Source organism: Nelusetta ayraudi, unplaced genomic scaffold, assembly GCF_046127955.1.
Source record: "Nelusetta ayraudi isolate G7.1 ecotype Tasmania unplaced genomic scaffold, CSIRO-AGI_Nayr_v1 ptg000052l, whole genome shotgun sequence".
Taxonomy (NCBI): Eukaryota; Metazoa; Chordata; class Actinopteri; order Tetraodontiformes; family Monacanthidae; genus Nelusetta; species Nelusetta ayraudi.
This window is the reverse complement of record NW_027466102.1, coordinates 7,294,943-7,318,531: the sequence shown is the minus strand read 5'-3', so window position 1 is coordinate 7,318,531 and position 23,589 is coordinate 7,294,943. Positions and strand designations below refer to the sequence as shown.

Here is a 23,589-nt window from a genome sequence, read left to right as displayed (position 1 = left end):
TATCTGCAACCAACCACACGTGCATCATTGATATAGCTTTATTCTCTTGTACATTTTTTTTTTTTATATATATCATACTAAAATAAACACAAGTTAAAAAAATGAACAAAGAAACTGTACAAAAAATGTATATATACTACATCTTAATTACAGAACAGTCTACTGTCCAAAAAAGGCACTAAATTCTGAAATGGGCAATACAGTAATTTCAAACATAAGTAGATTTGAGATTGATACAACAGCATTCAGTCCTCTTTTATGAGCTATATTGGGATGAAGTGGATGGTGTTTCTTCTATGCTGAAGACGTGACCCTGACACACCACAAGAGGACGTCCCTTGCGAAGTACGCACTACCACTGGAACACACACGCACACACACAACACAGCGTGGGTGAGAGTCCGCAGTCGTCGTTTGAAACGCAATTTCTCGAGCGCGTGAGGGTTCCCCCACTTCCATCCCGCACACAATTTCTGTCAAGACTCGAAAATGCACATAAAATACTGCTAGATTTCAACTTGTCCTCGTCGCCGGGCCGTAGAATCTTCCAAACACTAAGGCAATTCGTTCAAAGTGACGAGAGGATAATCTCGGAAACACACACCTTATGGACCTCAGCGGCCAAACGTGACCTCTTCTCATTCCATCTTACAAATTATTGTCCATGGGATAAATCACACCACACCAAACTGCAATTAAGAATGCGTTTTTCTTAATATATATATTCATATATAGAGAGATTTTTCAGAGTGCGCATTAAAATCCAGTTTTTGGATGAGTTGCATCCAAACTTGGCACCTTTTTCTCTGACGGCATCAACTATGCAATCTAAATTAATTTGTGATAGGAACTTTTAAGTTAATGTGCATTTTTAAAAACAAAACTACAGTCATAATTGTAACTTTCTCAGAGCCACATTTTTCGAGGTCATTCGCTGAGGAATTGAGTCTCGGGTGCAGAGTTTGGTGTGGCAAGACTAAGTCTTTGATTAGTGTGCAATCCTGCGTCGACATGATTCTCGCACCCTCACTAAAACACTGGGAAGGGAGAATGGTTACATTTCAATTCAAATAAGGTGCATCTTCATTCCACAAAATAGCTTAGGCCCCTCGGAGATAAACAAGGGGAGACTGCTGTTCAGCCAAATAAGGCATGGCATGAAAAAAGCTTAAAAGAAAAGAAAAGAAAAAGACAATAAAAATATAAAGAATGGTTAATTTAACTTTAAAAGGTTTCTTTTCCAAATGCATCTCATTCCTTTTTGTACAATACCATAAAAATGAGAATAAATACAAACTACGTTTTTTGTTGGTTTTGTTTTTGTTGGTTTTTTTGTTTAAACTTCAACCTTTTGCTTTTGTTGGAAACAGGACCCCAGGACTTGAGTCCCTGTTATTTGCAGCTTTGTACACACTGAAGCAATAGAACTATCGGGAGCTTTACTACTTATGAGCACTGAGGCTGGGAGCTAATTCTATGTGCAAGGGTTCCCCCAGAGCACATTACTCTTGTAATGATATGTCGATATCTGAACCACTTAAACTTGAGGAATCACATGAGGAATACGAAGCGTTTCTGACGAGCAGCTGAAGTCGGTCAATTTTCCCACTTTTCTAAAAAAAAACAAACAAAAAAAAACTCACAGCAGTTAGCTTTGGAAGATAGGCTTCTTAAAGTTTCCTTGCAGGAAGTTGAGCTGTGATTTCAAAGTGTTGCGTCTCTTTCCAGGAAGTCAAATTTTTATTTTTTTTTTTTCCCCCCACGGTCGCTGAGCATTTCTGATTGGTCAAGTATTCAGCGTTTCCGTCCGGCCACATCCAATAAAAACACAAACCGGAAACCACACTGCTTTTTTTTTTGGTTTTTTTGCCGATTGTGCATCAACACCGGAAGTTTTCTTGTTTCTAAAAAAACAGGTTTGTGGGGAACTTGGGAGAGTTGGAGATACTTTGACTCCGCAACAAAGGAACTGCTTCAACCGACACCTCAAACAGGGAAAAGGTCGGCCTGAAGGGCAAACGCACGCACACACAAAAAAAAAACCTAAACAAATGGTTGCTTTGCCGGTGCAACCGCCACATATGCCTACACGGTGAGCTGACGCACCGGTTGCATCAAAATTTGGCGACAAAGCAAAAAAAAAAAAGAAAAAAAGCAGACGTGAGTTACTGCTCCTGCATCCTCCAACCAACTACGAGCCGGCTCGGCCTCTACGTCCTTCCTTTCATAGCTTTCTGTGATTATTTCTGACAAAAACACACACAAAGGGGGAAAAACAAACAGCATATATTTCTGTGATAAAAAAAAGGCAAAAAAAACAATCTTTGGAAAATGTGTTTAAAAGATTAAGAGGGCCTAAGCCTTAAACTTAACAAATACTGATTTTTTTTCTTTCTTTTTAGGCCAAATTTTAACGTGTTACTACGAAAAAAAATAGACCGGGAAAAAATTTGAAGAGTAAAACAATTAGTTTTGCGAGATCTCGCAATAAGTTTCATGAGATCTCGTAAAACTTGATATTTTTTAACTTTTCAAAAAAAAAAGTTAAAAATTACTCTAGTTTTTCGAAGAGTAAAAAAAGATGTAGCAAAACTTTTTTCCCCCCTCTCTTTTTTTAACTCCTCAAAACAAATTCCCCCATCTTTTTTTTTTTTTGAACTCTTCAAAAGATTTTCCCCTCCACTGCTCAGCTTGAGCAGAAAGTACGAGTTACTCTCCAATTTAAACAACGACCCGAGCAACTTCTGCCTTCATGCAGTCCACAACTTTTGTTTCCCTTCAAAATTGTTTTTCTTCCCTTTACCTTTTTAGGCTACAGAGATTAAATTAAAAACACGGAGGCCGATATTGTCAAGCTTCGCCACCGTGTGTAGATTCAGCTTATTTGGAAAAAAAGACAATAGCAAATTCTGAAAGCACATTCTTTAGGCTCTTGTAAAGAGGCAGCATTATACAAACAAGCGTTAAATAGCAGCTCGTGGTGTGTGTGTGTGTGTGTCATTATCTGTTGCTGCTGATACAAATCTCTCCTAGTCGCACCTAGTGGAGATGGTTGGAATCGCTTTTTTTTTAGGGGGGTGGGGGTGGGGGGGGGGCGACATTTCATTTTGCTTCGAGCGTCTTTTCCTTTGGCATGGATGGACGTTAATAAAGAAGAAAAAAAAAGCGAGATTCCCCCTCACGCGAACAGCTACGGTTATTAGCCCGGTTAGCAAGGCGATCCTTTAAAAAAATAAAATAAAATAAAGATAAGAATAAAAACATACAAAAAAATTACAATGGAAAAAGCCACGTCTTCACTGAGGACTCCAGAGGGGGGTGTTGAAAAGACGGACAGGTAGTGTGTGTGTGGGGGGTTCGGGGGTTAGTTGAGTTCCAGTGGGATTCTTTCTTCTCTAAAGGCCTCAGTTTCCAGGGGGCAGCAGAAGGGAGAAAACTGACCTGTGGGACGCGTCTTGACCGCGACGCCATTGCACGAAGAGGAAGAGGTCGACTCTTGAGGGTTTTTCCGTTCGTAGGTAGGAAGAAAGGTAGGTAGGTCGGTAGTTCGGTAGGTAGATAAGTAGGTAGCACACCATGAGGTGGGAGTGTGACCGAGAACCGTTAGAACCAATATACTCATTATTCTATGTACAGTACAACGTTAAGTTTTTTTACTTTTTGTTTTCTGAGGTTGATGCTGAGGTGAAACGAGACTGAGGAGTCGGCTCAGACGACCAGGAAGAGGGGAGACTGGGGGTCGGGGGTCGGGGTGGGGGGGTAGGGGTGGATCAGAGGTATTTTGTGAGGACACTGAGGTTGAGTTCCTGTCAAGTAGAGGGTCAGCGTTTTGGGGGAGAGGTCGGTTGGGTGATATTGGGTGGGTTGGGTTTGGGTTTGGGTGGTTGGGTTGGGAAGGGTTGGTTGGTTGGGTGGGGTTGGGAGGGATTGGGGGGGTTTGATGGGTATGGGTGGGTTCGGTGGTTGGGTGGGTTGGTTGGGTAGAGTTGGGTGGGGTCGGGAGGTTTGGGTGAGGTTGCTTGGGGTTGCTTGGGTTAGCTGACCCTCTTTCTCTTGTGGACCGTGTTTTCACAGAGGAGACAGAGGGAGACGTTCCCGCCGTCTGAGTCCCTATTGGCTGCGGAGGAGGGGGTCAGAGGAGGAGGAACGTTGGGAGGCGAGTGGGGCCCAAAAATTGGGAGGATTTACTGCGAGAGATCTCTTCTTTTCTTAACGAGGCTCCCCCTCTCTCGCCCCGCTCCCTCCACCCGTTCGTCCGTCCGCGAGGCTCTCACTCGTCCTCCAGGGACTCTGTCTTGATGTCGCCGGGGACCCCACCGCCCCTGGACAGGGCCAGGATGGAGTGGTTGACGGCGGCCATCTCCACGGCCAGCGAGATGGGGTCCTGGTGCTCGCTGTGCGCCGCGCTGTCATCCTGAGTCGGTGAAGAGACAGAGGGGGGGGGGGGGGAGAGAGAGAGAGAGAGAGAGAGAGAGAGAGGGAGAAAATGACGGCAATTGCAATATTTGATTGAAAAAAAGAAATGAATCTCTCATCACGTTACGTGTAACATTGTTACATCATTTAATTGCAAAATAAAGATAATTGTAATCCGTTACATTACTGGAAAATAATGTGTAATTAAATTACAGTTACTTATGCCGAGAGCTTAAAAACTGTCAAAAGAAATGTAATTTAAACATAAGTAGTTACATTACTTCGATAAGAGTCATTCAAATAGCTACACTACTATTGCATTTTCGACAGGGTATAACTAATTACATTGTTACAACTGCATATTGTGCATATTAAGTAAGCATTGGTGAGCACCAAAATGCAAGTACTCTCTACTCGTTCTGTAAAAAAAACTGCTATCAGTGCATCCCAAGATTAATCCTATTTTTAAAGAGATAAAAAAAAAAAAAATCATAATTAGCTTTAAGGCACTACAGCCCACCCACACACAGGTGGGAACATGATGAGCAGCATGTCAAATGACAAGCGGGTGTGGCTGTACCTGTGTTGGCGAGGTTGGCTCCAGGCGGTAAAGGCCAAAAGGTCGGCTTAGAGGTCGTTTGTCAAAGTAGGGCAGGTCACACGCCTGGTGGAGACAACACTGGCCTTTGAAAACAGTCTAGTCAGGTCTAGTTTACCCTCAAAAAAACATATGTACAGTTATTCCCGAAAGGTCATGGGTCAGAGTACTCCTGTGTTTCCCAGTTTGTTTGAAGTGTCTCTTGGAAATCTAAAAACCCGAAAAAAAAATAAATAAATAAAAAAATCTTGATTTTATTCCGTCGAGTCAAAAGCTTGGAAACTACAACTAAAAACATTCATTGTCTTGCCTGCAGAATTTGCATAGCATCTACACGTTGAAGCACAATACTCATCTGTGTATTTCTACGATGACTCAGAGTTTCGCTACTTCAACAGTGATTCTTAAGTACTCAGAATAGAGAATGTTTTGTAAATCGATGTGCCCTGGAGCCAGCTTGTGAAAGACGTGCTTTGTACAGCGTGTTCACTGTCAAGTGCTCTGAGGGTGATGTTCTATCTATATCTTCTGGGTGTTGGGAGTTTAAAGGAAACGCAGCAGCACTGGGCTGTTTATACCAACGTGGACAAGTTGTCAGCGAGGCCCCCCGTGTCTAAAAATAAACCCGATGCTCTGTTAGTGACACGAGTCTAACGGATACGCTAATTTCCACCGCTGAATGGCCGACGCTACAGAGCGCCATTAGAGGAGAGGTGTGAATGTGCGTGAAAGAGGATGATCAGTCGAAAAAAACAAAAAAACAAAACAAAACACAAACAGCATATACAGGACGGGGTACAGGCTGGGCAGTAGCTTGCAAAGCCGTGCCTGGGCCACCAAAGTGATCTTTGTCTTGTTTCAGACTCACTGGTTCTGGCTACCTGCTCTGAGAAGTCGTTCCCGTCGATGTCGTCGCTGTTGGAGTGGCCGCCTGGACTCTGGACGTCGATGCCATGACTCTCCAGGATTGTGGCTTCTTGGAGGAAGAGGACGACTCATGAGATTCGGGGCGGACCAGCAGGTACGGACTCGAGAACAGCACAGTCATTGTTGAATACAGGTACATAGGGTAATATTATAACGCTATTATATGGGTCTTATATGGTTGTCTACGTACAAAAGCTACTATATTATATTATTCGCATTCAGTCAAAGGTCGAGTGTGTAATATTTGGGGATTTTGAGAAAAAAACTGATTTTAGATTGCAGCGCTCTGACGCTCCCCCTCCCTCTCCCAAGCATGCCAGTGAGCTACGGTGGCCTACGCAACCACAAACTTGGGTCTTATAAGGTTGTGTTAGTACAAAAGCTGCAATATTAAATTATTCCCATTCAGTCAAAGGTCGAGTGTGTAATATTTGGAGATTTTGAGAAAAAAAAAGAAACCTCAAGTGGTTGCATTTTAGACTGCAGCGCTCTTACGCTCCCGCTCCCTTTCCCAAGCTTGCCAGTGAGCTACGATGGCGATTATTTGAGGACGTGGATGTTCACCCTAAATACAAACTGCTCGGCGCAAGACCCTTCCTCTGTGTATATCCTTATACTGTATATAAACATGAACCGTTCTAAGGGTAGGAAAACAATTTTAGTATACTGCAAGTGTACACTTTCATTAATGTATTCACACGCAGTAGATTAAGCTTTCACCAATATAAATATCATAAATCAAGCCAAATTTCACACACTGGACCTTTTAAGAGGCATGTCTATGATTAATTCGATGTGCGACTGTTTTTGTTTTGTTTTGGTGAAAGTTGAAATATATCAAGCTTGACTGGCATCATTCAAAGCATCTATTGTGATAAGCAAACATTAAAAGATAAAGGCTCCTGCGTTACGACTAAGGAATGGAATTTGGTGCAAAGTGTCGTACATTTTTTTTTCTTCTTTCTAACGTTGACAGATGACAGGTAATAGTATTGCACGTTACCAATGTTGGCCCGTCTCTTGATCTCCTTGCGGCGGTTGGCGAACCAGTTGTACACCTTCAGGGAGGTAACCCGCTCCAGATCGGACAGCTTCTTTCCTGGAACACAACACATGGGCTGATGCCTTCTCGTCCTGTTTGAGCCTTTCATGTCTCATTTTGTGTGTTGCTGTGTATTTCACTCATGCATCTGTTTAAGGTGCATCTCAGTCACGAGTGCACAAATAATGCCCATTTAAAAAAAAAAAAAAAACTTCAATCTTGAGTTTCAATTGTACGCTGCAATAAAGCAAGAAACCCATTTATGGATATTTAGCCCTCTGTTTACATCTTCTGCTCGGCTTCAGAGTTGTGTTTAAACTGGCGCTTTGTTGAACCTTCCAAATGTTTGCAATGGGACAGAAACAACGCGGTCTGGCTAGCGGTGTTGTCACAAACCACGAGGAGATACCAGCGACCTTTGTGACATCACAAAGGGCTGATACCCAAAACAGCATTTTCTGTTTATTCTGACAAAAGGCAGCAAAGAATGAACTTTTCTCACTCTCACAGGCACTCTTTACCTGGTTTCTGGATAACAGCGTTGCAGGCGTTTGCAATCTCCTCCCGTTTGGCCTCATCTGGGTACTGGTTGTCATTGAAGTAGCTGGAAGGAGGAGGAGGAGGAGGAGGAGGAGGAGGAGTCACACTGACTGAATTACTCAATTTTACAAGGACATGGTCAACAATTTGGAGAGTGTCTCAGACGTTTTCGGGCTGGGTACTGAAATCTGTCTGATACATTTGTAGCACTGACCGCAACGCTCCGATCCCATCAAACATGAAAAAACTCATAATCTTCCAAATTCTGATCTAAATATTAATAATGATTTGGCATTCGTATGTCAAGATCTGAAGTCGCTGCCGATTGGCTTTCGCATTATAGGGGCAAGAAAGAAAGAAAGAAAAAAAAAAAACACTCTTCCACCCACTTACATGAGAGTGAAAATTAGTGTCAAGCCAAAGTGGCTCCACTTCATTAAGGTGGCTTGAAATGAATCAAAATGCGACATTTGAGCCGAGGACGGGAATCCAACAAACTGGATTTGGAGGAAACTGATGTGTTGCAGCCAGGCTATATTAACACAACACAAGAGCCGAGAGCTCAATGCACAGCTCATGTCAGGCCTCAATTATTTCTCAACTCCCTGTGGAAATAAGAGACATGATATGAAACAACTAACCCCCCCCCCGCCCCTCCCCACCTCACCTTTCCATGACGGCCAGGCACTCTTTTCTCCAGGTGAAGCGGCTTCCTCGTCGCAGGCGGAAGGTTCCGGGCGCTGTGGTGATGGGAGGCGGAGTCTGCCGCCACTCCATCTCCTCCATCGCTAAGGGAGCCGGTCGCATGTTCAAGGTGGCACCTAAAATAAAAGGTAAGACCGTAGATTTTTTTTGATCAATTTCAATCGGGGCAAAATAAAAAACAGCTAAACGAGTATTAGAAACCGAATTTGATTCTTCTTTTGTTCACTTGCCGTCGTATTGTTGAAAAGTATGGAACCGATTAGAACAAGATTAAGTTTTGTAAAGAAAGAAATGTTCCAATGAAGGTCAAAACTGCAATATAAGCTTCTATTTTGGGTTCATACAGGTACTACCCAGAAAATTAGAATATCCTGAAAAGGTTGCTGTATTTCTGCAATTCAACTTAAAAGGTGAATTTGACATATTATATAAACGAATAATATGCAAATCAATATATTTCAAGTTTTTATTTCTTTGGATTTTGCTGATCAGCTATTGCAGTTTAAAAAAAAAACAACTCAAATTTTATAATAATTTTCTGAGTTTGTGGGTTTGTGGTTTTAATAAGCTGAAAATCTTCATCAGCAAAGTTACAACAAGGAACTGCTTGAGATGTCAATTTGCGTGTAATGGCTCAATAACATTTGTTGGTTTCATCTTTTATGTTAAATTGCCAAAATAAAACAACTTTTACTTGACATTTTCATTTTTCGGGTAGTACCTGTATACTGGTACATCTGCCTCACTTAGTGTTGGAGTCAAGACGGCACCAAAGCCAAGACTGGATATATCAAAGTTTTTAATTTTCGATAACATTTTGCTGCTTTGCCAGCTATGTAAAAAATAAAAAAAATAAAAAACTTTTCTTCATGGACTTAAAAAAAAGAAATGAAATAAGGCTCATTTCAGTGAAAATTACGGCATGTCAAGCCTGAACAAAATGCATCAAAACTTTTAATGTCTTAGCCCAAGGCTTAAAAACACACTCATCTCACTCATGGTGGTTGTGAAAGACCTCAAAGTTCTTAACAGCTCCAGGGTTGAGGTGATGAAAGAAAAGCCTTTCACTTCGGTCGGCTGCAATGACAGCCAACCGTCATTGCAGTTGGCCGAGTCTCGACCGCTTTTGATCCAAAAAAAAATAATCCAGAGTCCGCCCCAGACCGAGCCCGAGACGAGCCCCTGAAAATCTTGATCTTGGAGACCCAGACCAACCTGGGGTACTACAACGCTACGGCACACCACCGCTAACTGGGTCTGTCGAAAAAGGTGGCGACGGTTCAGCGAGCTGCGTTTCCCTTTGCAGCGTCGCAGAGCGGGCTGCCCGACTCCCCAGAGACGGGCACAGTGCAGGGGTCTGCGCTACTGCGTCTGGCAGGGGTCCATTAAAGGAAACGTGCCGCAGAGGACGAGGAGCGGGGCGTCCGCGCCGTCCGGCTCGTAGGTCGATGCGGCGAGGCCCCCCTCGTCTCCGCTGTTAACCGTCTGCAGTCGAGCGCAGATCCGGAAGCCTCTCGTGATCGGGCCGCAGTCTGACCCCGCGATATTTATCATCGCCACTTTCATCTTAGATATTTGCCGCCTGAGGATCCAGTGACTTAGAGAAGCCAAAGGATTCCTGCGTTTATTATCGTCATAATAATGGTGACAATAAAAAAAACAGCATACCATTGGGGTCATGTTGCTACCTGTAACCGAGTGGCAAGATCATCCTAAAGCATAGGTGTCAAACTCTGGCAGTGAAATCATATTTGGCCCACGAGGCAATGTTTAATGTTTTTTGTTGTTGTTGTTTTATTTAAATCAGAAGGTTGCAAATAAAAATAGGAAAAAAATATTTTTACTTAAGTACATTTCAGAAGCTGTGCTTCCATAATTGTACCCGAGTAAAGCACTTTTACTTTTACAAGAGCAGATTTCAACGCGATTATCCGTACTTTTACCCAAATGCAGAACATGAATACTGGCGAAAGTGTTGTCCGATCTGTCCAATTATTGAAACTCAAAAGAGAAGTCGCACATACAGAAGTGCAGCGTCCACTTTGGCACAACTTGTCTGGGCAAAAGCCATTTCATTCTCGTCAATGTTTTGCTGTATGACTTCAAAGAACAAACGCCAGGACGTGGCCCTGGTTTGACAACAGACTCCGCTGACCTATCTCGCGTCAAGCTAGTGGCGTTCTTGAAAAAAAGGGAACATTATCCCTTTGTGTTTCCCGCTGAAAGGAAACAAGATCAGAGTTCATGTTTCACTTTGGAATATCTTTTAGACATCAGCAGTTCTTTTCTTCGAGGACGTCTGTCGTTTATTATTAGCGCAAGCCTGTTTTTCCACCCCCCAACCTTTTTTTGTTGCAGTCTGCTGCAGTACCTCCTTGGTTCTTGTTGGTGGGACGTTCATGCAGAGCTCGCTGAACATGAATAAATTTAATTTAAGTAAGAGCAATTGGTTTCATGCTAATGCAGGCACTCTATAGAGTTACAGTAGCGGGGGGGGGGGGGGATCTGCAGTGGCATCATAATGCTACAGTACAGACGGAGGAAGTTTGCCAGGATCTTTTCCAGTGACCTCTGAGTGGAAGGTCAACGGTGTTCACTATAGAATTTATGGCACTGACCTCTTAAATCAACATTTGCGTCATTCAAAATGCATAAAACAGCAGGTGATGGATTATGTAAGGTGACAACTTTTCTTATTTGAGAAAAAAAACAAAAAACCCTTGAAGAGGCACCACTAGCCTGTCTTACAATCACATTTGCCCGTGTGTTCCTAAAGAGGTTTGTTCAGAATTTTGAACACAGGACCTCATTTCCAAGTTAGCCAGCGTGCTATTTATCCATGCGTATGACCGTTTCAACACGCCATCCAGTCTTGTTGTTTAGCCCCCGCTAGGGTGCTAGGCTAGCGTAAGCCAATGGTATCCGCTAGCCTGCAAATACAAACAAGGCAAATAAATTGCATTGCATTGCATTTTGAGGTGTTTTTTTTCAGATTTATCGATATAAAGGTATATCGCAAAAGTGTAATGGAAACACTTTTTTCGCATCATTCTTGACAGCAAACAAATGTAAACAAACAAAAGCCAATGTAATTCTCGTAAAATCTCGTCCCGCAAGATCTTTACTAGAATTACGTCCCGCAAGAATTCTCTTAATTCTCGCAAAATGGGATTTTACCAGAATTACAGGCATGCGTTTCACACCATTCAATGGAAACACCTGCAAGTAGCAATTGTACTTTGTCGAAATTTTTTTTTAGAAATATCGCTTTTATTTTGCGAAAAACTGCAACGGAAACGCAGCTACTGTTACGCATCCTGTACTTGGTAGAAGGCTACGGCAATTCCGGAACTGCTGCAAAAATGAATTCCGTCATTATGACGCAATGGTAATTTTATTTCAAACACTATTCTATCAATTTATTTGCCTTGCACATTTGCTAAATTGGAAATGAGATCCTACGTCCAAAACTCTGAACCACCCCTTGAAGTGTTGCATGAGATTGCAGCATTTTTATCCACAAAATTCCCCGTGACACACAAGCCTCCCCATCTGCTTCTGCTAGTAAGACCAGCAAAAACATGTTCTGTTACAATTGGTGCAAAAGAGAAAAAAAAGTGCCATTTTCACAAGCAGCTCTGGGACTCCGCAACTTCTCTGCTTCAGAACACATTGGATCGGGGCTCACCTGGTGTGGTTTTCTCCAGCGTGTACCAGCGGTAAAAGGCCCTCTTCTTCTGCTCACTCAGGTCGGAGCCGTGCTGCAGCAGCCAATGAGAGATCCTGCTCTGGCTGATGCCTGGAACGCAGCCAGACATCGAGTTACAACAGAGCGTTTTGCACCAAGCGCCGGCGCAATTTGTCGACAACCCTGGCCTGGAAGAATTCGAGAGACGGGCAGGCGGCGGAGGAGGGGGGCGGGGGGGGTGTGCGTGTGGGGGCAGAGCGAACACGAGAGGCACAGACAGTGCGGCTCCCAATCGCTCTCTGAATTATTATCCCTCCCCTAAATCCGCAGTGCTTCACATTCGCAGGGCTGGATATTAGAAATGCACAGTTGGGTGTTGTATGTGGGGAAGATCCCAGCACTATTTGCCTCTCCCGAGCTTGCCAGTGAACTACAGTGGCCTGCGCACACAAGCTGGATACCTCGTCCTCCTTTTTCATTGGTTCATATGAGGACGCGCGTGTTAACATACATACATACAGTACATATACTGTAGGATATTAAGCTTTACCAATATGGAATCATAAATCAAGCTAAATATTTAATTTAATGCTACCATTTATTGATATTTTGATGATTGTTATTTTTTTGGGGCGGGGGTTTTGCCATCACCCTCCAGTACAACCAGACGCGACTTTTGTGGCATTGCTTCAAGCGCCAAGCCCCACACATAAAATTCACACATCTGCTAAAATTGCAGGTGGCTGCATTATCTCTCGGGCCATCATCCAGAAGCAGCTGCTCACACCAAACCGGCTCACGTCGCGATCTGCTTCCCCCCTCAAAGACGCACCACCGTGTCGACGGCAGAAGTGCCAATTTAGCAAGCGGCTGGGGGCGTGCAGGCAGCGGGTGGGGTCCACTCACCGGTCACTTGCGCCACCACTGCCTGAGAGATCCTCCTGTTCCCCAGGAACGCTTTGATCTCCTCCTTCACCATGCTGCTGTCCCTCCTGCAAGCAAACACACACACACACACACTCAGCTCGGGCGAGAGCGAGAGCGAGAGCGAAGACGCACTCGTGCACTACGAGAGCCGCGTGGGGATTTTGAGACAAAGGCATTTTCAAAGACGCCGCTATTTTGGATGGATTAAGCGCGCTGCGGCAAAAAGCCAAGTGGCGGACGAGACAAAGGAAGGTGTTGTCGTGTGCGAGATGAAGAACCCAGATGTGCCCGTTTTATGGATTCTGAACAACAGCCGCAATTGTTGGTATTTTTCTTCTATAAGAGACACACAAATATTTTCAATGTCTTATACAACACTATTGCATTACTACTACTAACTACAACTAATATGATTATGGTATGGTTTCATATTTTGCATCCCATTGTTTGCAACTAATTGCATTACATTATAATCATAACATATTGCGTTGCATGACACTTCAAACACTGTACATGCCACTTTTTAATCTTTTTGAACTTTGTCTTTCAGTAAAATTATATTTATCTCGCCCCCCGTTTAATTTCTTTTTCACACTTTTTCTATTCCTCGCAATGCACAATCCCGTCGGATTGTAACAGGACACGCGGCCGTGCGAAACAACGTCATGCGAAGACGACGTCTAAAAGATTTGTGTCTATTACAGAAGAGAAATACCAAGAATTATATATATATATTAAATCAGTGGTTGTCAACTGTTGGAGTCTCAGGACCCAAGCTTATTCCACTGCACTCAAATTTATTCCACGAAAACAAAAAGGTTAAGTCCACTTCCTATCATATCTAGAAAATAATTTCTTAGAATTATTGAACTGAATTGTGTGTCCTGCAAAATAAATGCCCAACATTTTCTCTCTATTTTGTTATTTTTTTTAAAGATGGGGTGAAACTAGAAATTTCATACTACATGGAAACCTTTCCTAAACTATATCGAGAAATTAGACGCCGCTAACATTGGTGATTTATGTGACTGAACCTGCATTGCTTTGAAATTCATAAGGACCATTATTGTTTTCTCTTTTAGTTTGTTTAGCTTTTTCCTTTTTTTCCCCTTTTTTTGACTTCTTTGTTTCATGCACTAAAGTAAAAGTTTGTTTTTCTGTATTCTTTTTATATTTTTGTGCATTTTTTTTCCTTCTTTTCTTTTTGAATTGCTACACATATATATATGTCATTTTTTTATTTTTTTTTTACGTATACATATATATCATATTAGTAATTGTTAATGGTACGGTGGTGTTGTTGCAGGGATGGGGCTCTGTTGGAGCATGGGGGGTTATGTTTATGTTTATATGCTTATTTGTAATATCACTGTCCATATATGGAAAAATCAATAAAAAAAGACTTGGAGGAAAAAAAAAAAGATGGGGTGAAACTGCCCACGAAGAGGCCACTTTTGGGTCACAAGCCACCAGTTGAGAAACGCTGTATTAAATGAAGTCGCAACGAATCCCATTCGGTCCTAAAGCCCAACAAGGCGTCCGCATCGTCACAGCGCCCTCTTTCGCATTGTACCTTCCCATTATGGGATCACCACTTCAACACCGCGGCCAATCATCTCGTTTCTTTGATGATGTTTTGTCCTTTTCTCTGAAAGAAGAAAAGAAAAAAAAAAAAAAACGTCTGAGACGGGGCACCATTTTGAACCGAGGTGCGTTTTGACGGCGTCGTGCATGCATTTCCCCGCCGCCCTCCAACCCGCCGCCCTTCAGCTCGGATGCAATCAACGCCGCCTTTCAGAGCGACGGGGAATGAATGTACGTATGAATTTCAACAAACAAATTGCAGCCGCAGTCGACTGCTCGATATTTCAAAAAAAAATGTGCACGGCCTTGAGCGCTGGCGGAGGGCGAGTGAACGTGTGCAGTCGGCACGGTGCGCACAGCCCTGCATGCTGGCTTGGAGCCCAATGTAAATCCCCCCCCCCCCCCCCCACACACACACACACACACACACACACACACACACACACACACACACACACACACACACAACACCACCACCACCACCCACCTGCCCACCCAACCTCCTCCGACACAGATTTACTGAGCAAATAGTGCAAGAATATAAAAAACCAAAAACAAAAGCAGCAGCGTTTTCCTAAAGGGCTTGAATCAACTTTTAGCTTCGGTGCTAAAACTTCCCCATCGCTACATATTCATTTCTTTATTTAAATGTTATATTTCATTCATTTAGTTAAAACAAAACAATTTCACCAGGTTGTGCACCTAGTTGAGCTGTCTAAAAATTCATTTGTGATTTTTTTTTTTGATCATTATTGAGAACTTATTAACATGACCAGTGTCTTAAAATAGATCGGTATCATTAATAATAATATATAACCGAAGGCTAAATGAGAAAACGTGTACAGGAGACTGTACAAAACTAGTTGCCCCACTATGAAGTAGCTCTCAGATTCGAAAAGGTTGGCGGCCACTGAATAAGACACTAAACAATTCCAACTCTTGAATGAAATGGAGCAGAAAGAAGAACACTTTTATCCTATCTGCCCTTTTTACCCAAAGAAATACGTTTACAAAGAGTTTAAATACGCGGAGCTACGAGGCGCGGCGACCTGCTGACCAATCAGAGACCAGAGATCTCCGTTCTCTCTTCATATACGTTTCTGAAAGAGACCCGGTGCGTCAGCCTCTGGATGATGAGCCAGCCGCATCCTGCACGCCGGCCACTCGGCTAAAATTAGAGCTGAAGAAAAAAAAAAACACAAAAAAAACCCTGCTGTCGGTATCGACGGCAGCTGATCGATGCAGCGCGAGCTGCTGCTGCACAGGACGGCAGAGGAGGAGGAGAGGTGGGAAGTGGATGGAGGAGGCGGGGAGGGATGGGGAGGGGGCGATGAGTCGGGTGCCAGCTCGACAGCCAGAACCCCTGCGCAGAAGGAAATGTGCACTTTAAAAGGAGAGATAGAGGGAAGAAAAAAAACATCAGAAGAGCGAAGTGGGACTGGTTGACGAGGCCGAAGGCTCGAGTCAGGTACGCTGGGGGGGCCTGGAGGAGCCCAGGGGCCGAGAGGAAGAGTGCTTTTGAAAGCTTCCTCAACTTCTCGTTGCCAAGGAGGAGGAGGAGGAGGAGTGGCTGCTGCTGCTGAGATGAGGTCGTAACGTCTGTTTCTTCCTCGACAAGGACGAGAGTCCTTCGTGTGTGAAGAGGAGGAGGAGAAAGAGGACGGGGAGAAGGAGGCTGAGAAGGAGAAGGATAGGGAGGAGGAAGAAGAGGCGGAAGAAGAAGCGGAGGCGGAAGAGGGGGTCGGGAAGGAAGAAGAGGAAAAGAGGAGGAAGGTGAGGAACAGGAAGAAGAGGAGAAGTAAGAGGAGGAAGAGGTGATGAGGAAGAGGGTTAGGAAGTGGAGGAGATGGAAGAGTAGGAGAAGGTGGAGGAGGAGGGGGAGACGGAGAAGGACGCGGAGGAGCGGAGGAAGAGGAGGCGGACGCAGAGGAGGATGCAGAGGAAGAGGAGGAGGATTGGGAGGAGATGGAGGAGCACGAACAGTGGGGGAGATGGAGGAGGAAGAGCAGGAGGAGGAAAAAGATTTTTCTCAAGTGTTTCTCGAGGCCAGCAGGGGGTGATCATGACGGAGGGAAAGCGTCGCAGCATGTGACGGCGAAACCGAAAAGGTCACCCGAGGTCACGCTGCCTGATTCCATCCAGTGGTTTGTATCGCGCCGTCTCTTCCCTATAGGAGCGGACCCTCCTCCTCCTCCTCCTCCTCCTCGGACCCCCAGAGGCTCCTTCACACCCACACTGAGCAGGGCCACATTGGTCCGATGACGGCGTGAACACAACAACATCAACAACAACACTGTCTTTATGCTCCGCCCTCTAGTGGAGACGGGACAGCGCTGCTTTATGTTGGCACAAGCGCCTGCATGGTCACGTGGTCACATGGTCCCGGCCGCGCGGCTGGCTGGAAGAATGGAAGCTGGCACTCCGGAGAGCAACATCTGCGCCGCCGCTCTCCACTCGTTCGACTGAGGCTGTCAATTATTCAACCGTCTAATTAGCAGCGCGCGCAATGTCTCGCAGGCGAACGCGGCAGAAGAGTGCCGGCCTAAATATTCTCCAAGGAAATCGCATATTAATCATTATCCGGAGGAGACACTTCTCCATTTGTTGCGCCGATTGCAACTTTTTCTTTTCCGGAAATCTTTCCGAGTTCGCTCGGTTCGTACCCGGAAAAACAAACAACTCTTAAAAACGCAAAATTGAATGATTCACACTTTTGCTTCTCAAAGCCGTTGATAGCGGCTTCAGACCCCCAACAGCGCGCCGTCACATCTGGTCTAGCCAACAGATATTGGTTCCCGAGCTACCGAAACACCAAACCAAGTCTTGACTTTCCATTCTACTGGCAATTCAAATCAGGATTTCCCTATTTTCACTGTCTTGTGCACGAAAGGCTGTGTTTGGCTTTATTTAGATCCACGTTTCAGCGGAGTCACACTTGTGACGTGTTTGGCATGATGCTAATTTTCACTCCAATGTAAGCAAAGGCTTGCGAGTGCCTCTCATTCACACCTCTAATAATGTGAAAACCAATCACAGGCGACTTTAGATCTTGAGAATCTTGCGATACTCAATGGGACTGGAGCATTACGGTCTGCGCTAAAAATACGCCAAAAGTTCTGCCCCTGGCCCAACATACTACGGAAAGGAAATGCTATCATATCATCATCTTCATCACGGAAACCGACAAAGAATACTGACACTTCAAGAAAATGTGAGCACAACTGAATCAGTAACCACAGTGAAACTAAATAAAAACTAAAATGATAAGTAGTTCAATTCATTCGCAGCTTGTCAGAGCAACTGAAAGTTCAGTGTTATTCTATTCGAAATGTGAAACGTGATTCCTATTTCCAAAACAAATTCAAATTCGTAGAATTTGCGGATTAATGTTTGTTTGTTTGTTTGTTTGTCTTAAGGGTTAGGGTTAGGGTAGAGGTGGTAATTAGGGAACCGCCATCTCTAGAAGAGTGTTTGTCCGTCTCATTTCCAGTAACCCGACATAAAACAAAACTTTCTTGCCTGATCCACGCAAAATATTAGACACTAAATTAGCCAGAACTTAATTTGCACAGGTCTGCACAGGTTGCCACGTCTACATCCTTCTTCGTTGGTTGAGGGAAAGTGCATTCGCCCGAAATACAATGGTTGGTTGTCCACACCAGGCTTCCTTATATATCCATATATATAAATATGGCACCTAATTTGGAGCGAGACCCTTGCTATATGTATATTCTTATATATAAAGAATAACCGTTCTAAGCAGGGATGCAAGTTCTCGATTAATTAATCGTTAGTCGATTGACCTTATTGATTAACAATTAATTGATAAGCACCTAAATTCAAAACCTAAATTTTACAATGAATGAAGGTGTAAGGAACACATTAGTTCACCCTTAAATAATGTTGAGTGTCCAATGTGACCCCTTTTTACATTAGAGAACAGTAAAAAAAACAAAAAAACAAAAAAACAACAGTTGTTTAAAAGTACCTTGTTGTAGGTATGTTGCTCTTTCTTGCCACTACACTGTGATAATATTAACTACCCATGTAAAAAATTACAATCAACTAATTAATTAGTCGCAATTAACAATTACTTGCAACTAATTTAACTTAATCGATTAAATTTGTAATTGACGATTAATCGATTATCGATTAATCGTTAACATCCCTAGTTCGAAGGGTAGGAAAACCAAATTACTTTTATTGTGCTGCATGTATCCACTTACTAATGTATGTATGTAATGTATGTATATAAAAATCACAAATCAGGTCAACTGTAAACCAAAAACTGGACCGCTCCGTTCGGCCGCCACTGACCTCATCAGCTCCTCCACCTTGTCGTCGATGTCCAGGTCCTCCTCGGCGGCCTCGAAGCCAAAGGCCCGCGCCGCCGCCGCGCCGTTCACCGGGTACCTGGGCGGCGACAGCTTGCCGTTGGGCGTGGCCGCCAGGCTGTCGCGGCCGTTCTGCGCCAGGGCCACCAGCGAGACGGGCGAGGGCAGCACGGCTGAGGGCGGCGGCGGCCCCGGGGGCGGCGAGGTGTCGAAGCTGTTGCTGGGGGATGGCGAGAGCGCCCCCCCACCGCCGCCGCCGCCGGCAGCGCCGCCGAACTGCGTCTGCGTGGCGGTGGAGACCCGCGGGGGGGCGGCGACGGCGGCGGAAGACGTCCCCTCGGTGCCGCCGCTGCCGTTGCATGAGGTGGTGGAGGCGGAGGAGGTGGCGGCGGCGGCGGCGGCCGAGGCAGCGGCGTTGCTGTTGCTGAACGATGAAGCCGTGGCAGCGTTGGAGGCAGAGTTGTTGTTGCTGTTCGCCCCGCCCGCCCCGTAGACGGAGGAGGAGGTCGAGGAGGAGGAGGAGGCGCGGCGGGGGCCGAACTTGTCGCCGTGCTCCCGGTCCAGCCGGTCCAGGGTGTCGAGGGCGTGCAGGATCTCCTGCTTGCTCATGCAGGTGCGCCGCAGCCGCTGCAGCAGGTCTATCTGCTCGATGGTGAAGCGCGGCTCCTCGCTGAACTCGGACATCCTGCTGCTGGACGGACGGATGGACGGCAGGGAGAGGGTGGGTCGGGAGGGCGGGGGGGTGATTGAGAAAGAAAGACAGGAGGCAAGTTAGAAAATACAGGCAAATGAACTCAAATCTGTGACGATGTGGGGGAAAAAAATAATAAAAGCATTTGGATAGTAGAAAACGCCTTTATTAGTCCTACAATAGGGGGGGGGGGGGATGCTTAATTACAGCAACTGTATAGTGCAAAGGACAATTATATTCATTAAAAAGAAATTTAAAAAAAATTAAATAACACATTTATCGAGCCGGGCGACACGGTGGAGCAGTAGCTAGCAAGAAGGCCGCCGCCTCACAGCAAGAAAGTTGTGGGTTCGATTCTTTTCTGCTTTGAGTTCTATTATTTTTGTTGCCTTTTCTCATTAACCTATTTTATATATCTTATCATGACGCAGGCGTACATTGTTAGCCCAATAGCATGATTGCCTAAGTGGTTTTTTTAGGCCAAATTGTGATATCTGAAATAAAATACCAACATGCTTGCTAAAAAAAAACGTTGAAATACAACTTAGGCGACTATGCTATTAGGCTAACGATATGCATCTACGATGATTGTATTTGACATTGTATGACCAAATTTAAAGATAAGGGAGGCAGCGCTTGTTTGTCTGATGTGCGTTGCTGGGGTTTTTTGTTTTGCCGTTTGTCATGAATATTGTCGGTCTTTGTTTGATTTTAGTTCAACGTTGTGTCGTCTCCGGGGGGGTGGGGAAAATGTAAGAAAAAAAGAAAATACCGGCACGCGGATCTTCAAGATGCGGGCGGGGGACGGTGAGAGATGTGGAACAGAAGGCGCAGGGAGGAAAGTCAGGCAGAGATGAGACGCAGGGAAATGAGAGGATTAAGAAGGAAAGAGTGAAAAGGGACGCATTTGCAGATCGGGAGCGGAGGGAGGGGGGGGGCAAAATGAGAATGATGACAAATGAGGATTGGTGTGTGTGTGGGGGCGAGGGGGGGGGAGGTTGAGCCTCAGAGGGGCTGAGGAGAAAGAAAACTGCAGGATGATAACAAAGTGGCTGCGAGTCAGAAAAGGAAGAGAAGAGCAAGAAACAGAAGTGTGAAAGAAAAAGAGCGAGAGAGGAGGGGAAGGGAGGGGAGGGGCCCGGGTGTATGTACAAAAAAGAAAAAAAGAAAAAAAAAGAATCTTGCTATTTTTGGGAACCGGCAGGCAACACGCGGCAGAGTGCCGGAGTCACCTTGACAGCTGATGCTATCTCCACATCCTGACTGCTGTTCTTTAAGAGCTACAATACATCCCGGGCGCCGCGTGCCCACCCACGCTGCGTGTTTCTCCTTTCTGTTTTTTTTTTTTTCATAAGCCATTTGCCGCGCTCAAAATCAATGCAAGTGGAAATCAGACTGCGGCAGATTTTTTCTTCCCCCCCCCCCCCCTTCGCCGTCGGTGCCAGGCCGACCTATGCCGATATGATAAATGTTTAAAAAGGGGTCACCGGCGTCGTTCTACATCGCTTAGTCTCGAGCGGCGCAGAGGACGAAGGAAGAGAAGGAGGAGGAGGAGGAAAAACTGAAAAGGCTCAAGAGTCAACGTGGTGCTTTTAAACAGCGGGGAAAGAAAAGTAACTGTGGTGAATGTATAAGCTGTTAGGAGATCTACAGCAGCGGGCAACACGACGGCCGGCGTTACCCGAGAGCAACTCAGGGTCAGGGAGGGGAAGATTGACAAAAATCCCATTTTGGTCATCAGCAAGGCACAGGTGCTTTGTCAAAGTTGCGTCATTGTGGAAGAGGTGGGAAGGTTGCTTAATTTTTTTTAAAATAAATAAAAAGAGGATGCACACACCCAGTTCATATTTGTGGCGGTTGTAGGTAAAACTATGTACTTTGAATCATTAATAGTCCAAGGGAAGTACTCACATGGTTAACAATTCACCTGGGCTGCAGCTTGTTTAACCGGCTCAGTCAACCACACTAACCTCTGGCACGTCTGATATCATTCAGCACAAAAATATATATATACATATAATAGCTATAAAATGAGAAATACGTAGAAATAACACAAAACGGGAACCGGATTGATCCTACCTAGTCGGATTACTGCCGAATCTGACCGAGTTTATTTTGTCTGCGAGCCCAAACAACAAAGTTGGACCCAACTCCCTTTAACTCTCCACACGCTCCAACTTAGTGGGTTTTGTTTTGTTTGTTTTGTTTGTTTTTTTTTGCAAAGGAACGAACGCTGGATATGTAATCGCAGCTTTCCATCATAAAAATAAAACAAGCGTTTTCCAAACAGCGGGATATCTTCATGTGACATCTCTGCAAAGCGGACGATGAGGGTAAAGAAGAAGAAGAAGAAGAAAAAAAAGAAACATTCAGTCAACAGTTAAGTTTCTAAATAGTCCAAATAACGGACTGTATTACTCCTGTGGCATCGCCTTCCGCACCCCACGTTTGATTTTATTGACCACGTTGGCCTGCAGCGAATACACAAATCTGTCGCTGTCGTTTCAACGCCGCAGGCGGCGAGCGGCGGGTGATGCCAGCTTTCACGCCCTTTGCCCAAACGCTAGCGTTAGCAAAATGTGGCAGACGGACAATGCCCAGTGTAACCGGAAAATGAGCCAGCTCACTGCAACTCTCACACTCCCGGTTACAGTCGCCGCTTCCCCCCCCAAACCCCCCCTCTTCCCGCATTACAGCTGCCAATCAGTTTTATACTCGCAGCGGTCGACAAGCATCATAATGGAGGAACTAGCAACTTGGCACACAGCGCCGAGGTTGTGGAGTGACTAGCACAACATGCTAGCCGCACCAAACGTTGATAGTGGCGTTAGCTGGCATTAGCAGCTGTCTCTGGCCCAGCGAGCGATTGATATTAATATCATCACTTTCCGTGTTGCGGGTAGCTGAGAGCAAGACTTACCTCGGTTCAAATCAACGGTTCAACCATTTAACTTCGCCCGTCGAGGAGGGACCCCGTTTGGTGACTTCCTGCAGTCGAACGACGAAGCCGTATGATTACAGTGCCCCGTCCGACCCCTTTCCAAGGATTTCTAATCAAAGGCGAATTATTTGCCTCTCCGCTTTGTCTGTCTGACAACAGCCATATTGACAACTAACACCTCCGTGTGGCTCCGAGGGAACTGTAGTCTCGCTCTCACCGAGGCCAACACCACGCGTCAGCCTTCTGTACATTAAAAACTACAAATCCCTGAGACGAATGCAGCGGGGGGGAGCTGATGTATCGCAGATCTGGAGTTGTCAAAAAGGCAATGCAGTTTTTAATGTGGATACAGTCGCTGCTCCCTCCCTGCCGCTTGAGCTGGCTGCAGTGCTGGGCTCAGCGACTAGCACCGAGGCGTGTGCTCAGACTGTGTGCTTTACCGTATAGTCAGTCGAGACAAAAAAGAACACTGTCAACACAGCGTGTTTGTGTCGATGAAAATAGAAACAGAAAGTTTGTGTCCCTGTAATCAACAGTTGTTCCCGGGACCAAACACATTGGAATGTTCGAAAAGAAGTATCTGGGGGGGGGGGGGGGGGGGGGGGGGATTCATCCAGCATGATTTGTCATGCAACTGTTTGGTATTTCTATTCATCATTATGATTGTTAAATATTACGACTGTATATTTTATACAATAAATAACAATAGTTTTGCTAAACGTATCACAACTATTTAGTTGCAATTACTAAGGGAATGACGTGTTAGATGAAGTTGATTGACTGATTTGAACAAAGGTTTGGATACATTTGAAGTATGAATGTGGCCTTCGATTGGAGGAGTGAAAACGAAAAGGGAGAGGGAATTTGTTGATGTGTCCGATGTGTTTTTCGAAGCACAACGTTCATAGGGGGGACTTAGGGACTGAATGAATGAATAACGACCTGCTGCTGTAAAAATTTAATTTCCTGTGAATGATTATTATCATTATTATTTTTATTATTATTATTATCATTATTATTATTATAACAAATGACTTTGTGTGTGTGTGTGTGTGTGTGTGTGTGTGTGTGTGTGTGTGTGTGTGTGTGTGTGTGTGTGTGTGTTGGGGGTAGGTTAATCCGGAACTCTAAATTGGTCATCGAGTGAGTGCGAATGCAAATGGTTGTTGAGTTCACTGCACTCCCAGATATAGCAT

General features: G+C 44.8%; 1 protein-coding gene across 6 annotated transcripts; it reads right to left on the bottom strand.

The window, feature by feature from the left end:
* Positions 1-24: 24 nt before the first annotated feature.
* hmbox1b (homeobox containing 1 b) lies at positions 25-22,816 on the bottom strand. 6 transcript variants are annotated; one of them, XM_076037493.1, is made up of 10 exons: positions 22,373-22,813; positions 18,745-19,449; positions 12,823-12,908; positions 11,917-12,027; positions 8,191-8,344; positions 7,505-7,587; positions 6,945-7,040; positions 5,896-5,990; positions 4,997-5,080; positions 25-4,414 (listed from the first exon to the last, which is right to left on the bottom strand). In XM_076037493.1, the coding sequence occupies exons 2-10, from the start codon at positions 19,443-19,445 to the stop codon at positions 4,271-4,273; spliced, it is 1,554 nt and encodes a 517-aa protein (XP_075893608.1). In that variant the 5' UTR covers positions 19,446-19,449; positions 22,373-22,813; the 3' UTR covers positions 25-4,270. The 6 variants fall into 6 exon arrangements, 4 of the variants coding, with proteins under 4 accessions (XP_075893608.1, XP_075893607.1, XP_075893609.1 ...); XM_076037492.1 differs by having other exon boundaries at positions 18,745-19,452; positions 22,373-22,812; XM_076037494.1 differs by having other exon boundaries at positions 5,896-5,987; positions 18,745-19,452; positions 22,373-22,812.
* Between the last annotated feature and the right edge of the window lie 773 nt (positions 22,817-23,589).

Coding starts and splice junctions, on each gene's coding strand:
- hmbox1b (XM_076037493.1), bottom strand. CDS start 19,445: ATGTCCGAGTTCAGCGAGGAGCCGCGCTTCACCATCGAGCAGATAGAC. Junction 12,028..12,822: donor AGTGGTGGCGCAAGTGACCG/GTGAGTGGACCC, acceptor GCTGCGTTCCAG/GCATCAGCCAGAGCAGGATC. Junction 4,415..4,996: donor AGCCAACCTCGCCAACACAG/GTACAGCCACAC, acceptor TCACCGACTCAG/GATGACAGCGCGGCGCACAG.